Source organism: Eublepharis macularius, chromosome 6 (assembly GCF_028583425.1).
Source record: "Eublepharis macularius isolate TG4126 chromosome 6, MPM_Emac_v1.0, whole genome shotgun sequence".
NCBI lineage: Eukaryota > Metazoa > Chordata > Lepidosauria > Squamata > Eublepharidae > Eublepharis > Eublepharis macularius.
In genome coordinates this window covers 43308282-43330964 of record NC_072795.1, presented here as the reverse complement: position 1 = coordinate 43330964, position 22683 = coordinate 43308282, and the positions used below count along the sequence as shown (strand labels likewise).

Here is a 22683-nt window from a genome sequence, read left to right as displayed (position 1 = left end):
AGATACCCCTGCTTTAACATTTTTCTTGTATTGGGCCACTAAGTTATGGTAAAGAGGTGTAACATTGCAGTTTTTATGTATATGAAGTATTTTGTGGTGGTGCTTTTGATGTCAGTGTTGCATTTGTCTGCAGAAGTTTTTAATAGGAAAGACTTTGAAAAGTGGGATATTGTGCCAAATCCGTATTAGAAAATTCTTACTGATAAAAATGTTGTGTTGGCCAGTCATAACAAATATTTCATGAAAGAAAAAAATGTCAGGATGCTTTTTTAAAAAGCAATTCAGCTCATTTCCCATTTTTTTCAAACTATATAGTCAGAATTGGGAACATGGAAATGTCCTGCCATGGAACAACATCTTTTCAGTCTTGAATCTACAAAAAGCATTACTAAAAGAGTTACTGTAGAGCCTAAAGACTTCAGTCTCACTGCTACCAAATATCTATATTGCAAATTATATGAGTAAAGGAATGTTTTAAAATCAATTAATTTGTATAAAATGATGATTACAAAGAACAACAATCTGCCAGTCCCTTTCTAATATGACTGTCCTATTTCTTAAGAAGTAATCTGAAGCTAACATTAGTTGCACTAGGAATCTCAGCTGATTTGATATTCTAAAGTATGCTCTCTTTCTCTGCATTTATACATGTGAGACAACTACTGTAGCAAAATTTCAACAAACTAGTTACATCAAGTGCAATTTACTATTTTATTTACCTTATTGAAGTGTAGCTAAAAAAAAGGTAACATCTGACTGTCGATCTCAAATCAGAAGATGCTGGATGCATACAATTTTTTACTGGCTATAAAAAGGATATTAATTAATACCTCTGTCCATTTGCAGACTGTGAGGAGTGCATGGGCTTGAAGTAATGGGGAAAAGTAGCACCAATAGGCCATGCACAACAAAAGAAAAGGCAAATCCAATATTGAGCAAGCCAGTATTTATTAGAACATCCAGGTGCATTTTAGCACTATCAGTATTTGTGATGTCTGGGGGGGGATAATTTTTATAGAGAAACAAGCCCTCGTCTCTTTCTTACTTTTATTTATTTATTTAATGTCATTTTTATGTCACTCAAACGCAAGACAGATTACACAGTGTGACATTAGTACTGTCAGTATCAGGAACATTTTCATAAACAATGCCATAGGGTAAATAAATACAAGTTCACAAAGACATAGCATTAGCAGGAATCCAAAACAACATAGTAGTAAAGGCTATGGTTCCTAACTCATTAGCAGATCATCTGAGATCCCCTCCCTACAATACACACCTCCTTTTATTTATTATTTAAAAAAGCCTTTTTAAATAATTTGGTTTTGCATCGGTTGCACAAAGCCAGGCAAGTGGGGGCTCTCCTGACCTCCTCAGGCAGGCCATATGTAAATGCTATTTCCCACAAATAAATGGGAAAACTGAATGGTCGGTACTGAATATCCTTTTTCAAAATGAACAGCTGGATTTTGAAATTTCTCTACTCTTAAATCTGCTCCAAATCAAATAGGTTGTGGTAAGAATTAATTGAAACATACTGTACTTTCGTTGTTTGAAAGAAGAATAAATCACAGTAGCAGTAGATTGTTTGTGGCACTTCATAGTTTTTTATTCTATCTATGAATTATGTCTCTTGGTGTGATTTTACTCCTTTATTTTGATTTAGGAGTGTTATTTGCTTTGAAAGTTCTGAACAACTATTATCACCCTGGAGGCACCAGCAGAATCATGGGAATACTTGTGCCAAACAAATATGCATGTTGGTTGGAACTTATAGCAATTCATTTACTTAATCCAGGGTAAGTGTGCTGAATCATGTGCAGCTGATGTTAAATTACTGTGTCTCTGTGCCTGGATGTGATTATATATAGTGAGGAAGTATGTGAACCAGCATTCCCCAGTGTATTTTTAATCTTAAAAGAGCTACAGGTTCCCCTCATTCAGATTCATGGTGTGGGACAGGCAAGGGGATTTCAGTTCTTTAACAGAAATCTTGTCAAACATTATTGAGGTAAAAATAGTTTCAGTAATAGTTGCTATATGCTTTTATAATTAGTATAAGTATTTAACATGTTGATTTTTTCCCCTTTGTCTAAATAAATGTTTAGACCATTATTTCACAGGTCAGTTACCACCTAATCACTTCTGACCAGTCAAATGGCAAATTGTTGTCATGTGTAGCTTCTGAAATATACCCTACTAAATTTTAGAGACCAACGTTGAAGTTCTGTTATGAGCTATATTACCTACTCTGTTATTACTGCTGTTTATTCAGCCTTAGTGTTGAAAAAGGTTCTATAGTTGTGCCTAAGGAATCCTTGATTCAAATTGCATTCTGTTTCCAGGGAAAGCTATGGAAAAAGAAGGTGGGTATAAAAGAGGAAGGCCAATGTGGCCTCCTGGATCCATGTCATGGTAGCGTACAGACTAAAGGTAAAGGTAGTCCCCCGTGCAAGCACTGAGTCATTACTGACCCATGGGGGCATGTCGCATCACGATGTTTTCTTGGCATACTTTTTATTACGGGGTGGTTTGCCATTGCCTTCCCCAGTCATTTACACTTTACCCCCAGGAAATTGGGTGCTCATTTTACTGACCTCAGAAGGATGGAAGGCTGAGTCAACCTTGAGCCGGTTACCTGAACCCGGTTTCTGCCAGGATCGAACTCAGGTCATGAGCAGAGCTTGGCTGCAGTACTGCAGCCTACCACTCTGTGCCACGGGGCTCTTATACAGTGAGCATACAGACTAGAGTAGACTACTGTAATGCACTCTGCATAGGCCTCTTTTCACAGTTAGCCTCACAGCTTGGTTATTATTGGAAGCGAGACGGAGCATGCATGTTACTCCCATTCTGCAGCCGTTCCATTGGGTTACTGGGTTCAGTTCAAGGTATTAGTTACAAAGCCCTTCATGCCTAGGTCCTCATATCTGCTGGACCACCTCTCCCCCTATGCTTTGCTTGTCTATGTAGGACCTTCTGCAGGTGTCACTGTGCAAACCAATAACTGCCTGTACTTGTGCTGTCTTACTCTTGAAGTCTTGGCTTGACTTTTGACATTAAATATCTTCAAGAAGCATTACAAAACTTTTTGAGGCCATAACTCAGCTAATATTTATTTATTGCATATATATCCCACCCAGTGGAGATTCTAAGCAGCTGACATTGTTCTCCTATCTGCCATTTTATCCTCATATAACACTCTGAGGTAAGCTGTGCTATGTGACTGGCAACAAACTTTCATGGCAGAATGAGAATTTGAACCTGGGTCTCCCAGTTCCCAGGGCAATGCTTTAAGCACTCTACCATTATAAGGATGTTTGTTGGGATTTTAATACTATCTGGTTGGTTTACTGATTGGAATCACCTTCACTTGTTTAGGAATAATTGCAACCTGCCTCAAGCCTTAAACATGTGGCAGGATAGAAATTGTACAAAGAACAATGCTTGTCATTGTTGGGTAATAGCCTGATAGGATAAGAAGCAGAAATCCATGATGGCTGATCATGTAACAACTGCTGATAAGTTCCACATATTCAGGATATCAAGTGGTCATTGCAGTTGCCATTTGAATACGTTAAGGAATGCAGCTAGTATCATTTTTCTATAGCATAGCGATGCTTTTGAGAAAGTTGTTTTGAAAATAGTTTCTTAATGTAACATGAATGTTGAAGGACTGGAATGTTTTAATTAATGTTTAGAGATATGTGATATTGTGCACCGAATGGTTATTTTCTTGGTGCCTTGTACCTCCCTTTTGAAGCTCCCAGTTATAAATGAAGAAAAGGTTGTACACATCTAAAATGGTGCTATGTAGAGAGCCAGTTTCTTAATCTTTACTTTTAGCTCAACTTGGCTGGTAAATTCTTATTCAGTGCTTATTAATAGCTAGAAATAGGGCAGCTTTAAAAAAAACGCAACAGAGTTTAATATATATCACAACCTTAAATCAACAATTATTTCTTGTGTGATCGTGTAGTTCTAATTTTCACTGCAATTCTGTGTCCTCCCATTATACACTATGCAGCCAAACATCTGAAGTTTTAATTTTGCAATAAAAAATTGTAAAATTGGCTGTAGCTACAATGAGTTTATTTCCAAAAAAACCTTTATGCAGATGTTTAGCTTTGTATTATCTTTCAGTTGGTGCATTTTCTTACCGTCAGTGTCCTGTCTTATTCTTTTATCATCTTTACTTTTAAAAGTGTACATTACCCAATCTGGTCTCTTGATAGAAAATTGTTTAAAAACACATGAGTAGCAACATAGTCTTTGTTAGGCAAGAGTGTCTCAGAGTAAGACTCAAAACAAATCAGAACTGTTTGAACCTTTCCAGATATAACTTGTAGAAAACAAAAAAAATATAGTCTGAGAATGTACACTTTTATCTTCCACTCTTCAACAAGCTGATAAAAGAAAGGTGAAGAAGCAGAGCCACAGAGTTCATCTTCGTTCTTCTGTGCCTCCACACATGGGGACTGTGCAGGCGCAGGCCAGCCGCCGGAGAATTTTCTATAGCTTCTATAGCTCCGAAGGGGCTGTTTGTTGTGCGCCTCAGCGACCGTTTCCCGCCTAAACGGTCACATGCTCCTCCAGTGACCAACGGCCCCTTCCCTCAGTTCTCTTCTTGCCGCCGCTTGGCGAGAACGTGTGCTTCGTTGCTCTGTGTTGCTTCTTGCTTCGTGATTGATCTTTTGGCTTGATTTCGGACTTCGGACTACTCTTCTGCTTACTGATTCGGACTTTGTGTGACCTCGGTAATTATAACTCGGACTGCCTGACCATTCTTTTGCATGCCCCTGAAGATGGCCTCCAAGGCGCTCTTCAAGCATTGTCTCCAGTGCCACACTAAAATGGCCCAAACCGATGGCCATGAGTTGTGCTTGTTTTGCCTGGGGGAGACCCACAATGTCCCGGCCTGTAAAATATGCCAAGGCTTTACCAACAAGGCCCGGCAGGAGCGTAAGGCCCGGTTGAACTCCTCCTTGTGGCAGAAGGTCATGTACTCTGCTGCCTTCCCCCACGGCCGGCCCTAGCCCCTCTGCTGAAAAGCGTTCCCGAGCGGGCCCAGTGGCTTCAGCAAAGTCGGCGTCGAGATCTCGGCTGACGAGCGCTGCGGCGTCAGGAGCTGCCTCTCCGGCGCGGGGTTTGGTGAGACCGCCCGGAAGTGCCTCCGAGTCTCGATCGGATCCGAGGGCGTCCGAATCGGAGACGAGACTAGTGGTGCCGAGTCCACGATTGGATCCGAAGAGGGCTGCATCGGTTCCGAGGAAGTTGGCTTCGAGCAAAGCGTCAAAGCTGCGGCTGAGTTCCACAACAAGCCCATCTTCCGGGGGGACGTCGGCTCCGAGGGCCTCGTCGGAACCACCAGTCAAGAAACCGAAGAAGGTGCACCGCCATCGATCGCCGTGCCCGACTCCGACGGAGGAGGTGATCGAGATCCCCCACACGCCTTCTCCCCACCTGGGTTCGCTGGTTCCTGAAGAGGTACCTGATCCGGTGGCCTTCGAGGAGGTACCACTTGGGCCCCCTGGGGTCGCGGATCCGAGTCCATCGACCGGTCGTCGGATCCGACCATCACCGGATCGTCGGCCCCCAGCAGCTTCCAGCTGGGAAAGGCGCCGTTCCGAGACTGGGAGCGTCGGTTCCGGGCACTCGGTGGGGTCGCACCATCGTCGGGCCTCCTACATCCCTCCAGCCTACCACTGCCAGTGGGAAGGGGCACCTGTCGGCTTCGGGTACTCGGATCCGAAGCCATCGACGTTGACGCAGGGATGGTTCCCTCCGCCGTTCCGGGGAGAGGAGTCACTGCACGGTTCCGAGGAAGGAGAGGCTGAGAGCGTTGGGGATTACCGATCCGAGACCTGGTTGGAACCGTCCCCGGATGACAATGTGGCGCCGAGCACCAGCTCTCCTTACGAGGACCTGAAGATTTATTCGGACCAGATGGCCCGTATGGCTCAGTCGCTCGAGATGGACATCTCTTCAGCGACTCCCCAGACTAAGGACAAGCTCCTGAAGAGAATCTATGGTGACAACCCGGCTACCATTGGCTTCCCCATGTTAGAGGGAATTGAGGAGATCGTGGAAAGGGTTTGGAAGGTGCCCTGTGATCAGCCTGCTACGTCCAAGAGGATAGAGCAAATGTACAAGGTGAAGCAGGGCATCTGGCAGTCTCTGGCAAAACACCCTCCACCCTCCTCGTTGGTAACAGAGGAATTCCAGCCTCGTCGGTCGGGCCCACCTTCAGCACCACCTGACAAGGAGGGCAGGAAGATAGACGCGATGGGTAGGCGCCAGTACTCCATCTCCTCTCTGGGCCTCAGGATCGCCAACTATCAGACGATCATGGCAGGTTACCAACTGTATTTGTGGGAGAAGCTGGCGTCCTACGTAGGGGACTTGCCTCCCGAAAAGAAAGCTGTGGTCTCCCTGCTTCAGACCGAGGCTGTGAGGCTATCCAAGCAGCAGATGAACGCGGGGAGCCACGCTGCCGACACTGCTGCACGGGGAATGGCTTCGGCCATAGTCCTCAGGCGTCACTCCTGGCTACGGTCAACGGCTCTCTCGCAGGAGGTGAGGTCTCGGGTCGAGAGCCTGCCTTTTGAGGGAGACTCCCTGTTCTCTACCTCGACTGATGAGGCCCTCAAAAAGAAAAAAGAGGACAGGCAGACGGCGCGATCCTTGGGTCTAGCTCCAACGGACAAGCCCACCTCCAAGCCACGGTGCGCTCCACGGTACGCTCCGTACCATTACCAGGGCAGGTTCCAGCAGCAGCGACCGGGCTACCAACAGTATCCTGCCTACCCACAACGGCACTACACCCCCTCACAACAACCCAGGAGGCGTAGACCCTTCAAGCCTCGCCCGTCACAACCTCCGGCCCAGCAGAAGGATCAGCAGGGTCTTGGGAGGCAGTACTGACGGGACACGCCAGCCGTATCCCCAAATTTTTCGGACAGACTGAGTCCATTCCTCTCTGAGTGGGAGTCAATAACATCTGACTCATGGGTCTTAACTATTGTTGAGAAGGGATACGGGCTGGAGTTCGTTGAGCTGCCTAGATGCAGTTCACCCCTGACAGCTGTCAATAATACTATGGCCGAGCTGGATGCGGAGATCGTGTCGCTCTTGGCCAAGGGTGCTGTGGAAGAATTGGCCTATGAGGACTCTGTAAGGGGGTTCTTCTCTAGGTTCTTCCTGGTCCCCAAGAAGGATGGGGGTTTACGCCCCATTCTAGATTTGAGAGGCCTTAATGCCTTTTTAAAGGTTACCAAATTTAAGATGGTCACTCTGTCAACTGTGATCTTATTGTTAAAGAAAGGGGATTGGTTTGCTGTCCTCGATTTGAAGGACGCCTACTTCCATGTGGGGGTACGTGAGGAGCACAGGAAGTACCTGAGCTTCGTTTACCGGCAAAGGGTTTTCCGGTATAAGGTGCTTCCCTTTGGCCTATCCACTGCCCCATGAGTGTTCACAAAATGCGTGGCTCCTGTGGTCTCCTTCCTTCGGGAAGAGGGCTGTACCATCTTTCCATACCTCGATGACTGGCTCATCGTGGCGGAGTCGGAGGCTAGGCTGGTGCGGGACATTGGTTTAGTGCTTAGCACTTGTACACGCTTGGGGCTCTTGGTAAACTTTGAGAAATCCAAGCTGGTGCCCACCTGCAAGGTTTCCTACATTGGTGCACTGTTAGACTCCGTGGAGGGTAAGGCTCTACTCCCCCTGGAGAGAGCTAGGTCCCTAAGGGGTCTTGTGTCCATGTTTAAGAGGAACCGTTTCCAGTCCGTGCGCACTATCCAGTGCTTATTAGGTCATATGGCAGCGGCCACCTCTGTGGTCCCCTTCGCTAGGCTGCATATGCGCCCTCTCCAGAACTGGTTTGTGCGGAGGTACGATGCCATGCAGCACCCTCCGTCCCTCAAGCTCTCCATCCCACGGGTCATCCTGTCTTCCTTGGACTGGTGGCTGTCTGATGACAGTTTATTTAAAGGGACCCCTTTTGGTTATCAGCATCCTGACGTCACGGTGACCACTGACGCCTCTCTGCTGGGATGGGGGGCTTATTGTGGTGATGTATGTGTGCAGGATGTCTGGTCTGAGAGGGAAAAGACCCTCCATATTAATGTGCTTGAACTAAGAGCCATTCCTCCCCTGTAGGTTTTTCAGATCAGGTGAAGAAGGTCCTCCTGAATGCTCGCAGACCGTCCACTAGGCGCTCTTATGAGGCCAAGTGGCGCAGATCCGAGATATGGGCACTTGCTAAAGGAGTGGTGCCTGCCAGCACCCCCCTAGGGGTTGTATTCGATTACTTGTGCCACCTGCGGGACCTGGGCTTGAAGGTTTCCTCTCTCAAGGTCCACCTTGCGGCTATTTCTGCTGCTCACACTCGAGTCAAGGGTGGTACAGTATTTCCTCACCCGAAATCCCGTCAATTCCTTAAGGGCATGTTCAACCTTTACCCACCTGTGTCGGCGCCGGTACCTCAGTGGTCACTGTCCCTGGTGCTCTCGCGTCTTATGTTGCCTCCGTTCGAACCTCTGGCAACCTGCCCCTTGGACATGTTATCGTACAAGGTGGCGTTCTTGGTGGCCGTGACTTCTGCTAGAAGGTTCAGTGCTAGAAGGTCTGCATTGTGATTTGACCCTCCCTTCCTGGTGTTTCATCCGAACAATGTGGTCCTGCGTCCCTGCCTGGGTTTCCTGCCTAAGGTGGTGTCCGCTTTCCACCTCTCGCAGGATATTGCATTACCTGCATTTTTTCCTCACCCTTCCTCGAAAGGGGAGAAGGCCCTCCATTCACTGGACTTAAAAAGGGCCATAGCCTACTATTTGGATAGGACGAAAGGTTTCCGGTCGAGTCCTCACCTGTTTGTGTGCTTTGGGGCCAAGGACAAGGGTAACAGGGCTTCTTCACAGACCCTGTCTAGGTGGATTGTAATGGCCGTTAGCAAGGCCTATTCCCTAGCGGGGGTAGCTTGCCCGCTTCATGTCAGGGCCCACTCCACGCGGTCTCAAGCATCCTCCTCGGCACTCCTCAGGGGTGTGCCCCTGGCTAACATTTGCAACGCGGCCACATGGTCCTCTGCAGACACCTTTGTAAGGCATTATGCCATAGATGTCAATGCGGAGCAGGATGTATCTGTGGCCAAGGCTGTCCTGCACTCCCTTTTTTCCTAGGGGAGTCTTGGATGCGGTTCTTTGCGTACCTGCTAGGTACCCTTGGGTGAAATTGTATATATATATATATAGATATTTATGTGTGTATATATGTAAATATTGAGTACGTATGTATCACTTCATAGCTTGTAGGGATGTATATATGTATGTGTATATTGTTGTTGTTCTTGTTCTTTAATAAAATTGTATTGGATTTCACCCCACCTTCCTTATTGTGTGAAGCTTGGTACACTCCCATGTGTGGAGGCACAGAAGAACGAAGATGAAAACAGGGTTGACATACCTGTAACTTATGTTCATCGAGTTCTTCTGTGCTGACACACAACCCTCCCTCCTACCCCGCTGTGAATTCCAATGCACGACAATGTGATGGCTGTAACGAGAATTGGTGTTTTTAAGGTATTATGGCTAAGTGTGTTGGTCAAGCGGCGGCAAAGGAGAACTGAGGGAAGGGGCCGTTGGTCGCTGGAGGAGCATGTGACCGTTTAGGCGGGAAACGGTCGCTGAGGCGCGCGACAAACGGCCCCTTCTAGAAGCTATAGAAAATTCTCCGGTGGCTGGCCTGCGCCTGCGCAGTCCCCATGTGTGTCAGCACAGAAGAACTCGATGAACATAAGTTATAGGTATGTCAACCCTGTTTTCCACAGCATGCTAGAATTTCTTCTTCTAGCCCAATAAAAGAAGCCACTGGGAGTGTTCAGAATGGAGGCTGGATCTCCCATGATAACCTTTCTGCCTAAAGAAGTTTGACTCACGGGTATGTTAATAAGCAAACTTAAGAGTACCTTTTACTCACATATCCAACTGGCAGGAAAAAATGGTCTAGATGTGTATGCTGTTAAACTTACCCTTTTAGAGATAGAGAAGCTATCAAAGTTTGTAGATTGGCTGGTTTGATGTGTGTTCATTCTGATTTTGCTTTTCTCTCGCACAAATTGGACAAAGGAGTTTTATCTTTTGTTCCTTTTTTTGTTTTGTCACACTGAATTTCCCCCAGAAAATCTACACAATTTTCAACAAAAATTCACCAGTAGATCAGTATTGTATCTTCCTTTATAAACATACATAGCATGCATTTAGTGTTGCCAAGCTCCTGGTAGGGCCTGGAGATAGGGTTTCCAGGTGCCCACTGGTGGCAGGCAAACTCTTGGGGATTTGTCCCTTTGGCTGCCAATTCATCAGCAATTGGTGGGAAGTGGCAAGCCCCCCGAGGTCACCTGCCACCTGCAGGCACCCCAGGAACACTCACTGTCCTGAAGTGGTATCACCTTACCAGCCACAGGCATGCTCCCACGCTTTGCTGGGGCAATTTGGGCCCCAAACAGGCCAGAATTAGTTCTGCATGAAGCACAGGAGCTTCCTGGATGTGACATCATTGCATCATCGCATATGTTACTTCCTGGATGTGACATCGTATAAGCACTGAGAGCACACACATGAAGAGAGACAAGGCAGAAAGTAAGTGCCAGTCCCCCCTCCCACCGGGGAGGTGAGGAGACTTGGCAACCCTAACTGGAGAGCTGAAATTACAACTGATCTCCAGACTGTGGACCATGACCATTCCCCTGAAGAAAATGGCTGCTTGGAAGGTGGATTCTGTGGCATTATACCCTGCTGAGGCCTCTCCCCTCTCTAAACCCTGTCCTCCCCAAGCTCTACCCCCAATCTCCAGGAATTGCCCAACCTGATACTGGCAACCCTACATGCATTGTAGTATGTGTAAATTCAGTACATGTTAAGTAAAACATGTAAACAAAACAAACATACTAGTTCCCACTTTGTGGAATGGCCTGAAGCAATCAGGAAGGCTCCCATGCTTTTGTCATTCTGCAGAATGTGTTAAACGTTCAGGAAGGCTTTTTTATAAAGGGAAAAGGGCTTTAGTAAAAGTGTGATGTGGAGGTTAGAGTGCCTGTCGGTCTAGCATCTAGGATCCTGGACACCCGGGTTTGAATCCTTACTCTGCCATGGAAGCTCACTGGGTGACCTTAGACCAGTCATCCTCTGTTCAAGGAAATGCTTTTACAAAGGGACAAGAGCTGTACCCTATGGCACTATTTATTGTATTTGTTCATTTTACTGCATTGTTTTCTAATTTCTGTAATCCAGTTTTGCATTTTTGTCATGTCTGATTCTTTTCATTGCATTGTTTTCTGACTTTGTAGTCCATTCTTATCGCATGCCTCATGCTGTTGCTTTGCTAAATTTTGTAGTCCACCTTGAGTCTTTGTGAGAATTGGGGGGATGACTATAAATCAAATTAATAGATTAATAAAGAATGGGTGAATGGAAATCATTTCCAATAATAAATGGAAACAAAAATGGTATTTTATCACTAATCAGAACTGCATTGTTAAAGATAATGTAAGCCTATGTATTATATTGATAAAAGTTTCTCTAGTGTCTATTTCAGGTGGGAAGCCATGTTGGTCTGTAGTAGAAGAGCAAGATTTGGGTCTAGTAGACCAACTAGATTTCCAGGGTATGAACTTTCAAGAGTGAGAGCTCCTTTCGTCCGATCTGATGATGATACCTGATAAAGGGAACTCTGGCTCTCAAAAGTTCATACCCTGGAAATCTAGTTGGTATTTAAGCTGCCACCTGACCCAAGACTTGTATCTAGGAAATTTGCTCCAAGGGTTGCAGGACAGAACTGGCAAAAGGAGGAATATTGTAAATTCTTCTCTCCTTTTAACCTGAGGCAATAGGAAATAGGCAGAGGAAGGGACCAGAGGCAAGCTAAGGGGAAGCATGCATACAATTCCTCTCCCGCAACAGCTGTTCTGATTTTATGTTACCAGCCTCAGTGGAGACACCACAATGCGGACCACTATTTAAGCTGCAGTTCTAAGAACTCTTTCCTAGGAGTAAGCTCCATTGAATAAAATTGGACATTTATAAGTAGACCTCTTTAGGATTCCTCCTTAAGTGATCTTTACTTGTCATTGTGTTGCTCCGCTCTGTGTTCATGCAAAGAGAGAACCATTGCAGTGGGATAGTTAGAGAGCTAGTCTAGGATCTAGGGGATCCAAGTTCGAATCTTCTTGCTGCCATGAACCTTGCTGGGTGACTGGGCCAATCACGCCCACTCTGCCCAACCTACTTCACAGAGATGTTATGGGGACAAAACAGGGAAGAGAAAACATGTACAGTAGTACCTTGAGCTACTTGGACAAAGGGCAGAACAGAATTTTCTCTAATTGTGAAATCCAGTTTCTGCAATAAACTAATTTGTTTCATTGTTCTTTAGTCTGTGTACTCCAGTTCGGTTGCATTGTTTATTGCATATAGTGTACTGTTGTTTGCATTGTCTTTTATAACTGTGTAATCTGTCTTGTCTATAAAAATGGCAAACATGAAATGAATATAGTAGAGACAGGAAATACGGCACCTGTACTTTGCACACATACATATTTGCAACAGGCCGTTCCAAAAAGCAGCAGAACATTTAGCAGCTCTGTAGAGGCTAATGAACCAGAAGGTGACCTGTGTGAGAATCCTAATTATTGGTGGAAGAGATTCCTTATTCAGAGGCAAATGATCACAGTTAAGTTTTTCTGATTTTTCTGTATCAGCAGTGAGAGAGAATGGGTTTAGGTTTTGGATATGACTATGCAAGTTAATAAGATGGAGACCTGTTGGATGATCATAAATAATCCATATATATTGTGCTTTTTAAAATCATTGTTATTTCCCAATTGGTTTTTGAGCATTGGAGTACTAGTTGTTCCTTTGGTTATAGTAAGCTAATCACAGTCTAATGTATCTAGTGGAAAACAGGCTCTAAACTGTGACTAATTTGTGTGTATTGGAATAATGAGGTACAGAATGTATCTATTCAGGAGACACACATCTCACAAAGGATTTATTTCCTTTTAGGAGCTCTTTTGCTGGTCATCTGGCAGGTATTCTTGTTGGCCTGATGTACACCAAAGGACCTCTAAAGACAATCATGGAAGCATGTGCAGGTACAGATTGATTTTCCTGGTACTGAGGAAGAAATCACAGTACAGTTTAATTTTGAGTTCAGTCCTGTTTCTTAATTTGTGCTCCACCCAATGAGTGTCATTCCATTTTTTTCTACCATTCTTTCTTCGTGAAATCTTTACATGCTATAACTGTACTTTAAAGTTAGGAAATATTCAAAATCGTATGCATACTTCAATTCTTGAACTTTTTCTTTGTGAGAGCATTGCCTTTATAATAGAACATTGTCAGTGTTCCTGTATCCATCACAAAATAAAAAACTGCTTTATCTTTAGAAAGCAGAGCTAAGTGGAACTCTGGATTTTTATTACACAACTTCTTTGTGGGAGATGTATTCCTGCATTTGGAATCTGTGAACTATACAGAAGAAAACCAAACATCCTACAAGAAGCTTGAATTATAAGATTTGTTGCAGCCTATGGTTAAAACAAAAGTGAATTGAGTTAGATGCACAGCCTTCCATGAGCTCCATTGTTTTTCATATTTCAGCTTAAAAGCCATATCAACATATTCAAAAGTCTGAGATCCAATATATCTATGTGACAAATAATGATTAAAAGAATGGTTGCTTACCCTTGCTCTTTCCTTCTACACCAACAGAGTAGAGCTGGTAGGGACTGACACCATCCCATTTTCAATAAATGCTAGCATCGTACTGTCATCCTCACCCTAAGCTTTTTCACGCCAAGGCATTTGATGGGGTTGTAAGAGTGCTCCTGATTACAATATTTGTATATTCATAGTGTGATTGTTGCTTTGTACTGGTTGTTGTTGAAATTAGAGGAATCAGCACATTGGGAAACAAATACCTGCTGGACAAGCCCCCTCCCCCTTTACTTTTTTATTTTTTTGGCCTTATTTGGGTGAAGTATAACAGATTATTACAGACTTTTAAGAGCCAACAAACCAAACCATTTCTCCCCTTTTCTTCTTCTTCTTTAGTTTCTGATTTTTGTTTCTTCATCTTTTTTCATTTTTCCCTCTCCCCTCCCCTCCCTTCCCATTCCTATTCCTTTTTCCCAATTCATCATTTATTATTTCCCCTTCCCCTTCTTTATTAAATTTTAATTTTAATAGAAGATATAAAATGTTTTGCTGGTGACACAGTTATGGTTATGAAATTTTCATTTTTCATTTCCTTTATTTTTATTTATAAAGATTTAAGATAACATTTTTTCCTATCATAACAGATATCCACTATAATTTGGTTATTTTAATAATATAAAATATGATAGCTGTAAACTCCTATATCTGCATAGAAAAAAGTATATGGAAATAGTATATGTAAAAATTGTATATTTTTACAAACAAAAGGGCAAGAAGAATAATGGCATCTGGAATATGTCAAAAAGACACAAGGAAAGGAAAAGAAATTGATGAAGACCAAAACCTCCCCAAAGAATTTGTGGAAAAGCTGTCATGAATATTGATGAATGCAACAATTTGAGGAAAGAACTCAGAACAATATTCAGAGTTTGTAGAAAAATATTCAAGAATCTGAGGAAAAAACTCAGAAGAAAATTCGGTGTTCAGAGCACCATTCAGGAATCTGATTAATGCAAAGCTACAAGAACAAACACAAAAATTTCTAAGTATTGAAAAGAAGCAAAAAGAAAATGATATATATCTAGAAAGACAAGACTTCCAGACTGAGAAAGCAGAACAAAGAATTGAAATCTTGGAAACTCAGTGCAGATATAATAACCTGCATTTTAGAGGCATACCAGAAGTTTTGGGAGGCTAAACTTGGAAGAGAGATTTCGGGAACTGTCCCAAGATTATTTGAAGATACAATATGATTTTCCCAATATGACCAGATATTTAGAGTGAATTCAAGATTTATACTCAGGAATAAGCTACCTCGAGATATACTGGTTCGCTTCATTCATAAGAAAACATGAGATGCGATTCTAAAGACACAAACTAATCTCATACTGTGTAATCCGCCTTAAGTCTCAGCGAGAAAGGCGGACTATAAATGACATAAATAAAATAAAATTTAAATAAATAAAGGGAATCCCCATTTAAAGTAGCAGGAAAAGAAGAGCAGAATTTTTAGGATTTACCAACAGGTGTGTTAACGGAAAGGAAAGACTGACTTTTTGAGAAAGATTCTACAAGAGAAGAAAATAAAAGACCATTGGAAAATACCATTTGCAATAGAGCCATACTTACTTTTATGTTTTATGCATGGACACTTTTAAAGTGTATTCACTGATCAAAATGAAATGGGCATGGCTCTCCTGCGTTCTGCACCATCACAAAACATCAGAGGCAGCTTCAATTTGGTGTCTTGTTTTCATTTTACATTGCAAGAGAATGCGTTGGTTTAGCGAGACACCCCTCTTCTTCCAGGAGCTCTTGGAGCAGCCATCTTAGGGATGCTTTATGCGCAACCATTCAGAGAGGAAAATGCCACCGAAGAGTGAGGGGGAAATGGTTTTGGCACCCTGAAATTTGCTCTAAACAATTGGTCATTCCCCATCATGTGACTAGGGATGGGGCAGTTGTGGCAGTGAGGAACAGTAACTGATTGCTCCATTGGCCATTTTATGAGACCTTTCCTGAGCTCTACTGTGTGAAATAATTGAAATAAAGTATACAGAACCATAAGATGTATAGAATAATTTTTAGAAATGCTGGGCAGTACTTATGGAACACAATTTAATTAACAAGATCAATCAGACACAACACAGTAACATGGCAATGTTACTTCCATTAATAATAAATTTTTAAAAAGGGAGGAGGTAGAACCACAAGCCCTGCCATCGCTGTATGGCAGTACAAAACATAATTATAATGTTACATGTTTGAGCACTTGGGTAGCTAGAATGTTGTGGCATCAAGCACACATTCACTTTCAGGAGTTTAATGAAATCTGGCAATTGTGTTGATGTTCCAGCGTTACTGTCGTTATACTAAACAAAAAAAATGGCGGAAAAAAGGTTTGGGGAGCTGTGGAGGGTGGGTGTGGTTACCTCCGATAGACCAGTCAGCTCCCAGTGAAAAGAAGAGGGGGGAGTAGAGAAGCAGACTGGGAGTATTTGATTTGCACGGACAGAACTTGACATAGCAGCAGCTGAGCAGCGGCTTAAAAAATCACAGAATGTCCGCAGGGAGAAAAAACAGGGAAACTCAGACAAAGCCCATATCTGCTTCCCGTGACTCCATTGCAGGTGCAGAAGTCAGGGAGAACATAGGAAGCAAAACAGATTCTGAAACATTGTAAAGTGTCCATGCATAAAACATATCAATTGAATGTAGATAAAAATCTTTGCTACAATAATGGCAGAAAGATTAAGAAAATGCATACCAAATTTAATACATACTGATCAAACAGGCTTTGTAGTGAAGATAATATATATTTATAATAGATGCAATTGAATTTGTGAATAAGGGGGGGAATAGAAAGCAGTGTTTTTATTTTTTTGATGCAAAAAAAACGTTTGATAATATAACTTGGCCTTTTTTACTGAATGCATTTCAGAATATGGGCTGTGGCCCAGAATTCTGAAATTGAATGCAAGGTATACAAACCAATAAGCAAAGATTTTAATAAATGGAAAACTAACAGAAGAATTTTGATCAAAAAGGAACATGCCAGGGCTGTCCCCTGTCACTTCTATTATTTATATTAGCAATAGTGACTTTAGCTACAAAGAACAGACAAGTCACAAGAATAAAAGGAATAAAAGTCGATGATGTAGAATTTAAAATGAAAAGTTATGCAGACGACATGGTTGTTTTGGATCCACAATAATCATTGCAGTTTATAATGGAACATGTTGAAGAATTTGGATCCTTTTCAGGATATAAAATCAACAGGAAGAAGACAAAAATGATTACAGAATTTTTAATACAACAACAACAACAACGAGATATTATAAAAAGTATAGAATGCGCAGCAGCCACCGCTTCTATTAAACATTGGGATAAATGTGACTGAACAAAATTGTAATCTTTTTAAAAAAAATTATCAGAAGACCTGGAAACCAATACAGGCAGATCTATCAAGATGGAAAAATTAAAAATTTTGTGGCTGGGGAGAATTTCAGCAATCAAAATGAATGTATTGCCCACATTATTTTTTTTAATACCAAATGCTGTCTCTCTCTCTATATATATATAGAAGAAAGAATACTAACAGACTGGCAAAGACAGATACATTTATTTGGAATGGCAAGAAACCAAGAATAAGTTTTAAAATACTCTTAAGATGCGAAAAAGGAGGGTTAGCAGTTCCAAATATGAAATCATATTATCAAGTGACAGGTCTGGTCTGGATTATGGATTGGATTAAAAATCCAAATCCTTCCTAAGGCTGCGTTCCTTAGGAGCAGCAAGCGACACATGTTTAAGTGGAGTTTGAATGGGAGTTTCTGAATATTGAAAATAACAAAGGTGAGATAACCATCTTTGAAAAAGACCCTGAAACAGGACCCCCCAAATGAACTGATCTGCCCGTTAGATGGTATAAATTCCAACCTGCATGTACTTGGACCCATACTTGAAGTTTGATCCTATGAACTTTTTGAGTGATCTTAAGGAATACTAACGGACTTTAAAAGTATCAGCTGTTTATAGGTAGTATCATCATTGCTTTGCACTAGCACTTTATGTATAGGTCTGTATATGAAGACTGTGTGTATTGATATATATTGAATGGCAAATTGAACTATGCAATAACAATAAGAATATTTTTGCAATTGTTATAAGTGTTTATTTCGTTAGGTTGTCATGATTATTGTTCTCTATTGCTATCCTCGTGATTCTCTGTAATTGAATATGCACTAATGGTGAAATTAACAACCTATTTGAGAAACAGATACATCATAAGATTTGAGGAGAGATGGAATGTGTATTATGCAAGCAGGAGACAAATTTAGAATGAAAAACAGTTCCCAAAAAATTGTACATAAATGTACTGCATTGTAGAAGCAGAATGAGAATAAGTTTTAAATATAACATCTTGAATATAGATTTAAAAGGAAGTAGATTTTGAGCAGAAAAAGCTTTTATTTTCTTAGTATGGGATATATAATAGATTTTCCTTTTGTATTTTGATGTATTATCTAGCAAAATATTTAAACTTTGTCATTAAAAGTTATAGCCGGGTATATAGAAGTGGTGAAAATATGAATATTGAATATGTAATGATGATGAAACCAATAATATAGTGGCAAAACAGATTAGTTAAAAAATTTGAAACCTAAAATGTCAAATATAAATGTACCATTGTATTTTATAAACAGTATCTTAAAAAGTATAACGAATGGGATGTTGGGGAGAAATATTTTTTGTCTTATATGCTCTGTTATATATAAATTTCTGATATATACACTCCTTTTTTTCTTTCTGTATCCCCTCTACTATCACTTTGGTTTTTAGAATAAAAATGCATATTTTTTTAAAAAAAGAAATGGTTACCATTTTAAATGGTAGAAAAAAGAAGTAGGCTTCGGCATAGAGGCTTTGGTTACCATAATATCATTCCTATGTTAGGAAGAATTTTTAAAAGGTATTTCATGTGTTGACAGAATGGGTATGATAATCATTGTTATGGAGTTGGCATTTTAGGACGTAAGAACATAAAAAGAGCTGGACCAGTGGTCCATCTATTCCAGCATCCTGTCTCATCCAGCTATTATGGAGGACCAGCTAGCAGGGCATAGAGGCCAAGGCCTCCTCCTGATGTTTTCCTTTTGTGCCGGTATTCACAGGTTTACTTTTTGATCAATTGAGAGGAGATGGGCTGAATCTGATAATAACCTCTTCAACCGCCCTCGCCTCCCTGGGCCCTTTTATCTCTGCGCTTGATCCTCTTTTGACATTGTACCCTTACTCTGAAGTTCTGTTTTGCTCCTACCAGTTTTACCCTGAGCATTTCCACTATAGCCCCTTTGGACTGACAAAGGTGTTTGGAGTTTGTTGTTTTTTTCTTTCACACCAGCAGATGTCTCTCTTTTTAGGAATTGCCTCCAGTAGGTTGAATCACCTTGGTTCTATGGTGAGGACTAGAAAAGTTTCCCCAACGGCCCTAGCCCAGGTCCAAGAGAACTGCATCCCTGGTCTGAAAATGTGTGGAAAAATACCAAGTATTAAAAAGACCTTTTTAAAAATACAAAAACAGACAGTTCATTTATGGATTAGCACTGAATTTATTCTGGGGAGATCATTCTAGATAGGTAAGCAGTTTGTAGTTTGTAGCAGCAAATAAATCAGGAATTCAGCGGCCCCTTAAAGACTAACAAAAATTATGGTGGAATAAAATTTGTTGTTATTTAATGGGCCACTGGACTTACTATTCTCAAGAGAGTATCAATCCATTCATGAATATAATCATCCCATTTTTAGTTAACTTTCCTGTGATTCTATGAATGAATAGAATTAGGCTTACCTTAATTGCAAAGATAATTAATTCAATTTTATAAGCACATTGCATTTACTCCCACAGTTTCAGGTTATTCCCCCCTTTCCCGTCTTCAATATGTATTGCTTATTAAAAGAAAATTCTCACAATTCATTAGCTATATTACCAGTCTGGAATGAGGCCTTAAGGGGAAAAAAAAGCTAAGCAGCCAAGGATCTTTTCATTGTTCCTGGATCCATGTCTTGCTGAGAACCTACTATCCAACCAGCATTTTGTACTGCATTTTAATTGGTATTTGTGTTGCATTGTAAGTGATTAACAGTGCAATCCTATGAAGAGTTACTCTTCTTAGGATTGCACTGTAAGTATATTGAAAGCCAGTTTAGGAGGAGAAAACATACAGTAAAAAATAAAATGATATTTAAAGAATGCTAATTATTAATTACATAATCCTTGTTACAGCTAACCTTATCTCTTTAATTTGGTTTTTCAGGACAAAGAAACAGCTATAGTTCAGGTACATAACTTTTATTATTCTATTGTAAAAACGTCTTCTAATATTGCATTTTTAATAGGTTAGAGAGGAATTTTGAATAGATTAGCGTCTGTCTGCCCTGGAACTTTTCTCATCCCAGGTGTATTAGGTATGTTATAGGTGTGCATTCCAGTTCATGCCTGTTTTTATAGTTGTTGACCCATTTCCCAGGAAATTCATCTTATATTGCCAAAAGAGGAATGCACAAATGTAGACCTTGATTAAGGAGATTGCACGTGCCTAGTAAAAGAAGTTAGAATTTTGCTAAGAACATAAAAAGAGCCCTGCTAGGTCTAACCAGTAGTCCATCTAGTCCAGCATTCTATCTCACACCGTGGCCAACCAGTTACTGTGGATGACCAACCGCAGGGCTGAGGCCTTCTCCTGATACTGCTTCCTGACACTGGTATTCAGAGGTCTACTTGTTGATTAGTTGAGAAGAGAGGCTGAATCCGGTGCACTCTTCCAAATCACTAACCAGTGGGATTCCAGCTTTAATTATCAGGCTATGCAAGTGCAGACCCAGTAGTCGAATTTGTCTGAGGACTCAGATACATGTGATTATCTATGCAAATAGAGAGATCCATTCAGAAAACTGGTTTTCCATATCTACAGTGCCTAGCTGGATCAGAGCAATTGTCTACATTTGTACTTGTGCTGGGTTTGAGCCCCTAACCCTCGAAGAACACATCCAGAACCCCCAGTTGCTGCCTGCTGGTCACCAGAAGTCATGTTTGGTCCACTGCTGCAGCTTTATCATTGGTCCCCTTAGGAGTTGAGTCTTTTTAAGGCACTTTTTGTATCATCCTTACTTTTGGAGGAGTTTTGTTGGATCCGCTGTGTTTGTTAACCCAGAGATCTCTTTGGAGAAGCCCCCTCCCTTGTTCGGGGGCTTACCCCATCCTTGGTCCCAACAACTTCCCTGGCCTTCAGGCCCTTTTGTTTTCCCCTGCTGCTTCCTGTATAACTATCCTTGTGCGGTCTCTGTGGAAAAGGTCTGCTCTGCCTATTTTCCAGTTCTTTCTCCTTCAGTAGTGTCCCCATCTCCTTGCTGGAGCTGGTTATATAGCCTGTGGCTGCCGCAACATCATTTCTAGTTTGCCAGAAAGTAGCAATTGCAGACCCGGTTGGCTGGTGTCTGTGCCCGCTCATACCTCCTCTTGCTTGGTTTAGCAGTAAGTACAAATAAGGTATCTAAAAAGAAAAAAGAGGGGTGTATGTGTTTTGTCCCTTACATGTTTTAAAAAACTTATTTCCTTTTAATGTGATTGTAAAGGCTGCTGGTTGAATATATTATTCACTATCAAAATAATTTTCCCGCTTATATCTGTATAGGTGGTTTTAGTTATTCTGGCAATCCATACTACACATCAAGAGACTATAATGTGTACACTGATGGATTGAATGAAGAGGAGCAGTTTGAAAGGGCAATGAGAAACAGTCTGAATGACAGAGGTAAGAATCTTCACATTTTAGCCATATTGAGAATACTTGAATATTTTTTTCATGTTTTCTTAAGGAGGTTTACAGCCTTAAAAACAATATGAAGCAGAGTTTCGCTTCGAGATCTTAACGGAAGAGATCTTAACTGAAGAGAAACAGTATAAAAATGAATACAAGTTTGCATTTTATTTCCAATCAGCTATTTTCTGAGTTTTGTAGCATTAGAATTTCTTCTTGGTTGAAACCAGGATATTCCTGGTTTGGGTCCTTCCAAGATGTGAATTTTTATGAACTTCCTATTACAAGGAATAAAAAATTCCAAAATTTGCACAAAATCTTTCACCTTCATTGCTCAAAGTCACTTAGCCTTTGTGGGGTGGGGATGACTTTCAGCCTTGGTGTCTTTACTTCCGTGCATCATATCCTGTGCTCATAGATAGCCACGGGAATGGTCTCACAAAGAGCTCCAGACAGCAGAGATTAGGTGCCATCTGAATAGGGGTTGGTGCCTCCTCTTTCATTTTAGTGCCTGTATGTACTTCTTTCAAGATAGAGGGATTCATTTAGGAAATATATCATTTTTATTTAGGTGACTTTGATCTAGTTTGGAAGTCCCAGAAGACAGTATCATAAGTCTACTGCATTCTTAATTTAGTCTCTTTGGTAATTCTCTTTTCTCAAAGGAAAGTGATGCAAACACTCTACTATAGGGAAACACGCAGCTGTTGCCCTGCTTTAGAGGAGGATGAACAAGTCAGAAGGTGGGGTGGGCAGAATCTGCAAAAGACTTCTAGTTAGTAAACCCTCAGTGGAAGGAACCTTAGATGGCAAAAATAGAGGATATATGCTTAGGCAGAATAGGGTGTAGTAGTTTTGAGCTTTCTGTCTACTGCTGGGTGTATTTGCCATTGTTTGGACATAATTAAGGCATTTATTATTTCAACTGTCCTAAATATGTTAACTAGTACATTTTAACTAAGCTATAAATGATGTATTTAATGTTTTTAAAGCAGTAAAATAAGTTTAGGTTTGATAAATTAAATTAAATATTGCACATATTTCAATTTTTCTCAAAACTTCTAGGTTTTGGGGGGGGGGGATTTTTTCCCCATGATTTCAAAATTTCTGTAAAATGTGCATCTCTGTCTATAGGGCAAATCTTCTCTCAA

General features: G+C 41.5%; 1 protein-coding gene across 4 annotated transcripts in view; it reads left to right on the top strand.

The window, feature by feature from the left end:
• Positions 1 to 22683, top strand: part of RHBDD1 (rhomboid domain containing 1) — a 42140-nt gene that overhangs the window by 5541 nt on the left and 13916 nt on the right. For all 4 annotated transcript variants that reach the window (XM_054982097.1, XM_054982099.1, XM_054982098.1 and 1 more), the window contains 4 exons: positions 1667 to 1799; positions 13059 to 13147; positions 20030 to 20053; positions 21407 to 21526. In XM_054982097.1, coding sequence (XP_054838072.1) covers positions 1667 to 1799; positions 13059 to 13147; positions 20030 to 20053; positions 21407 to 21526 — 366 coding nt within the window. The remainder of the gene's footprint in view (positions 1 to 1666; positions 1800 to 13058; positions 13148 to 20029; positions 20054 to 21406; positions 21527 to 22683) is intronic.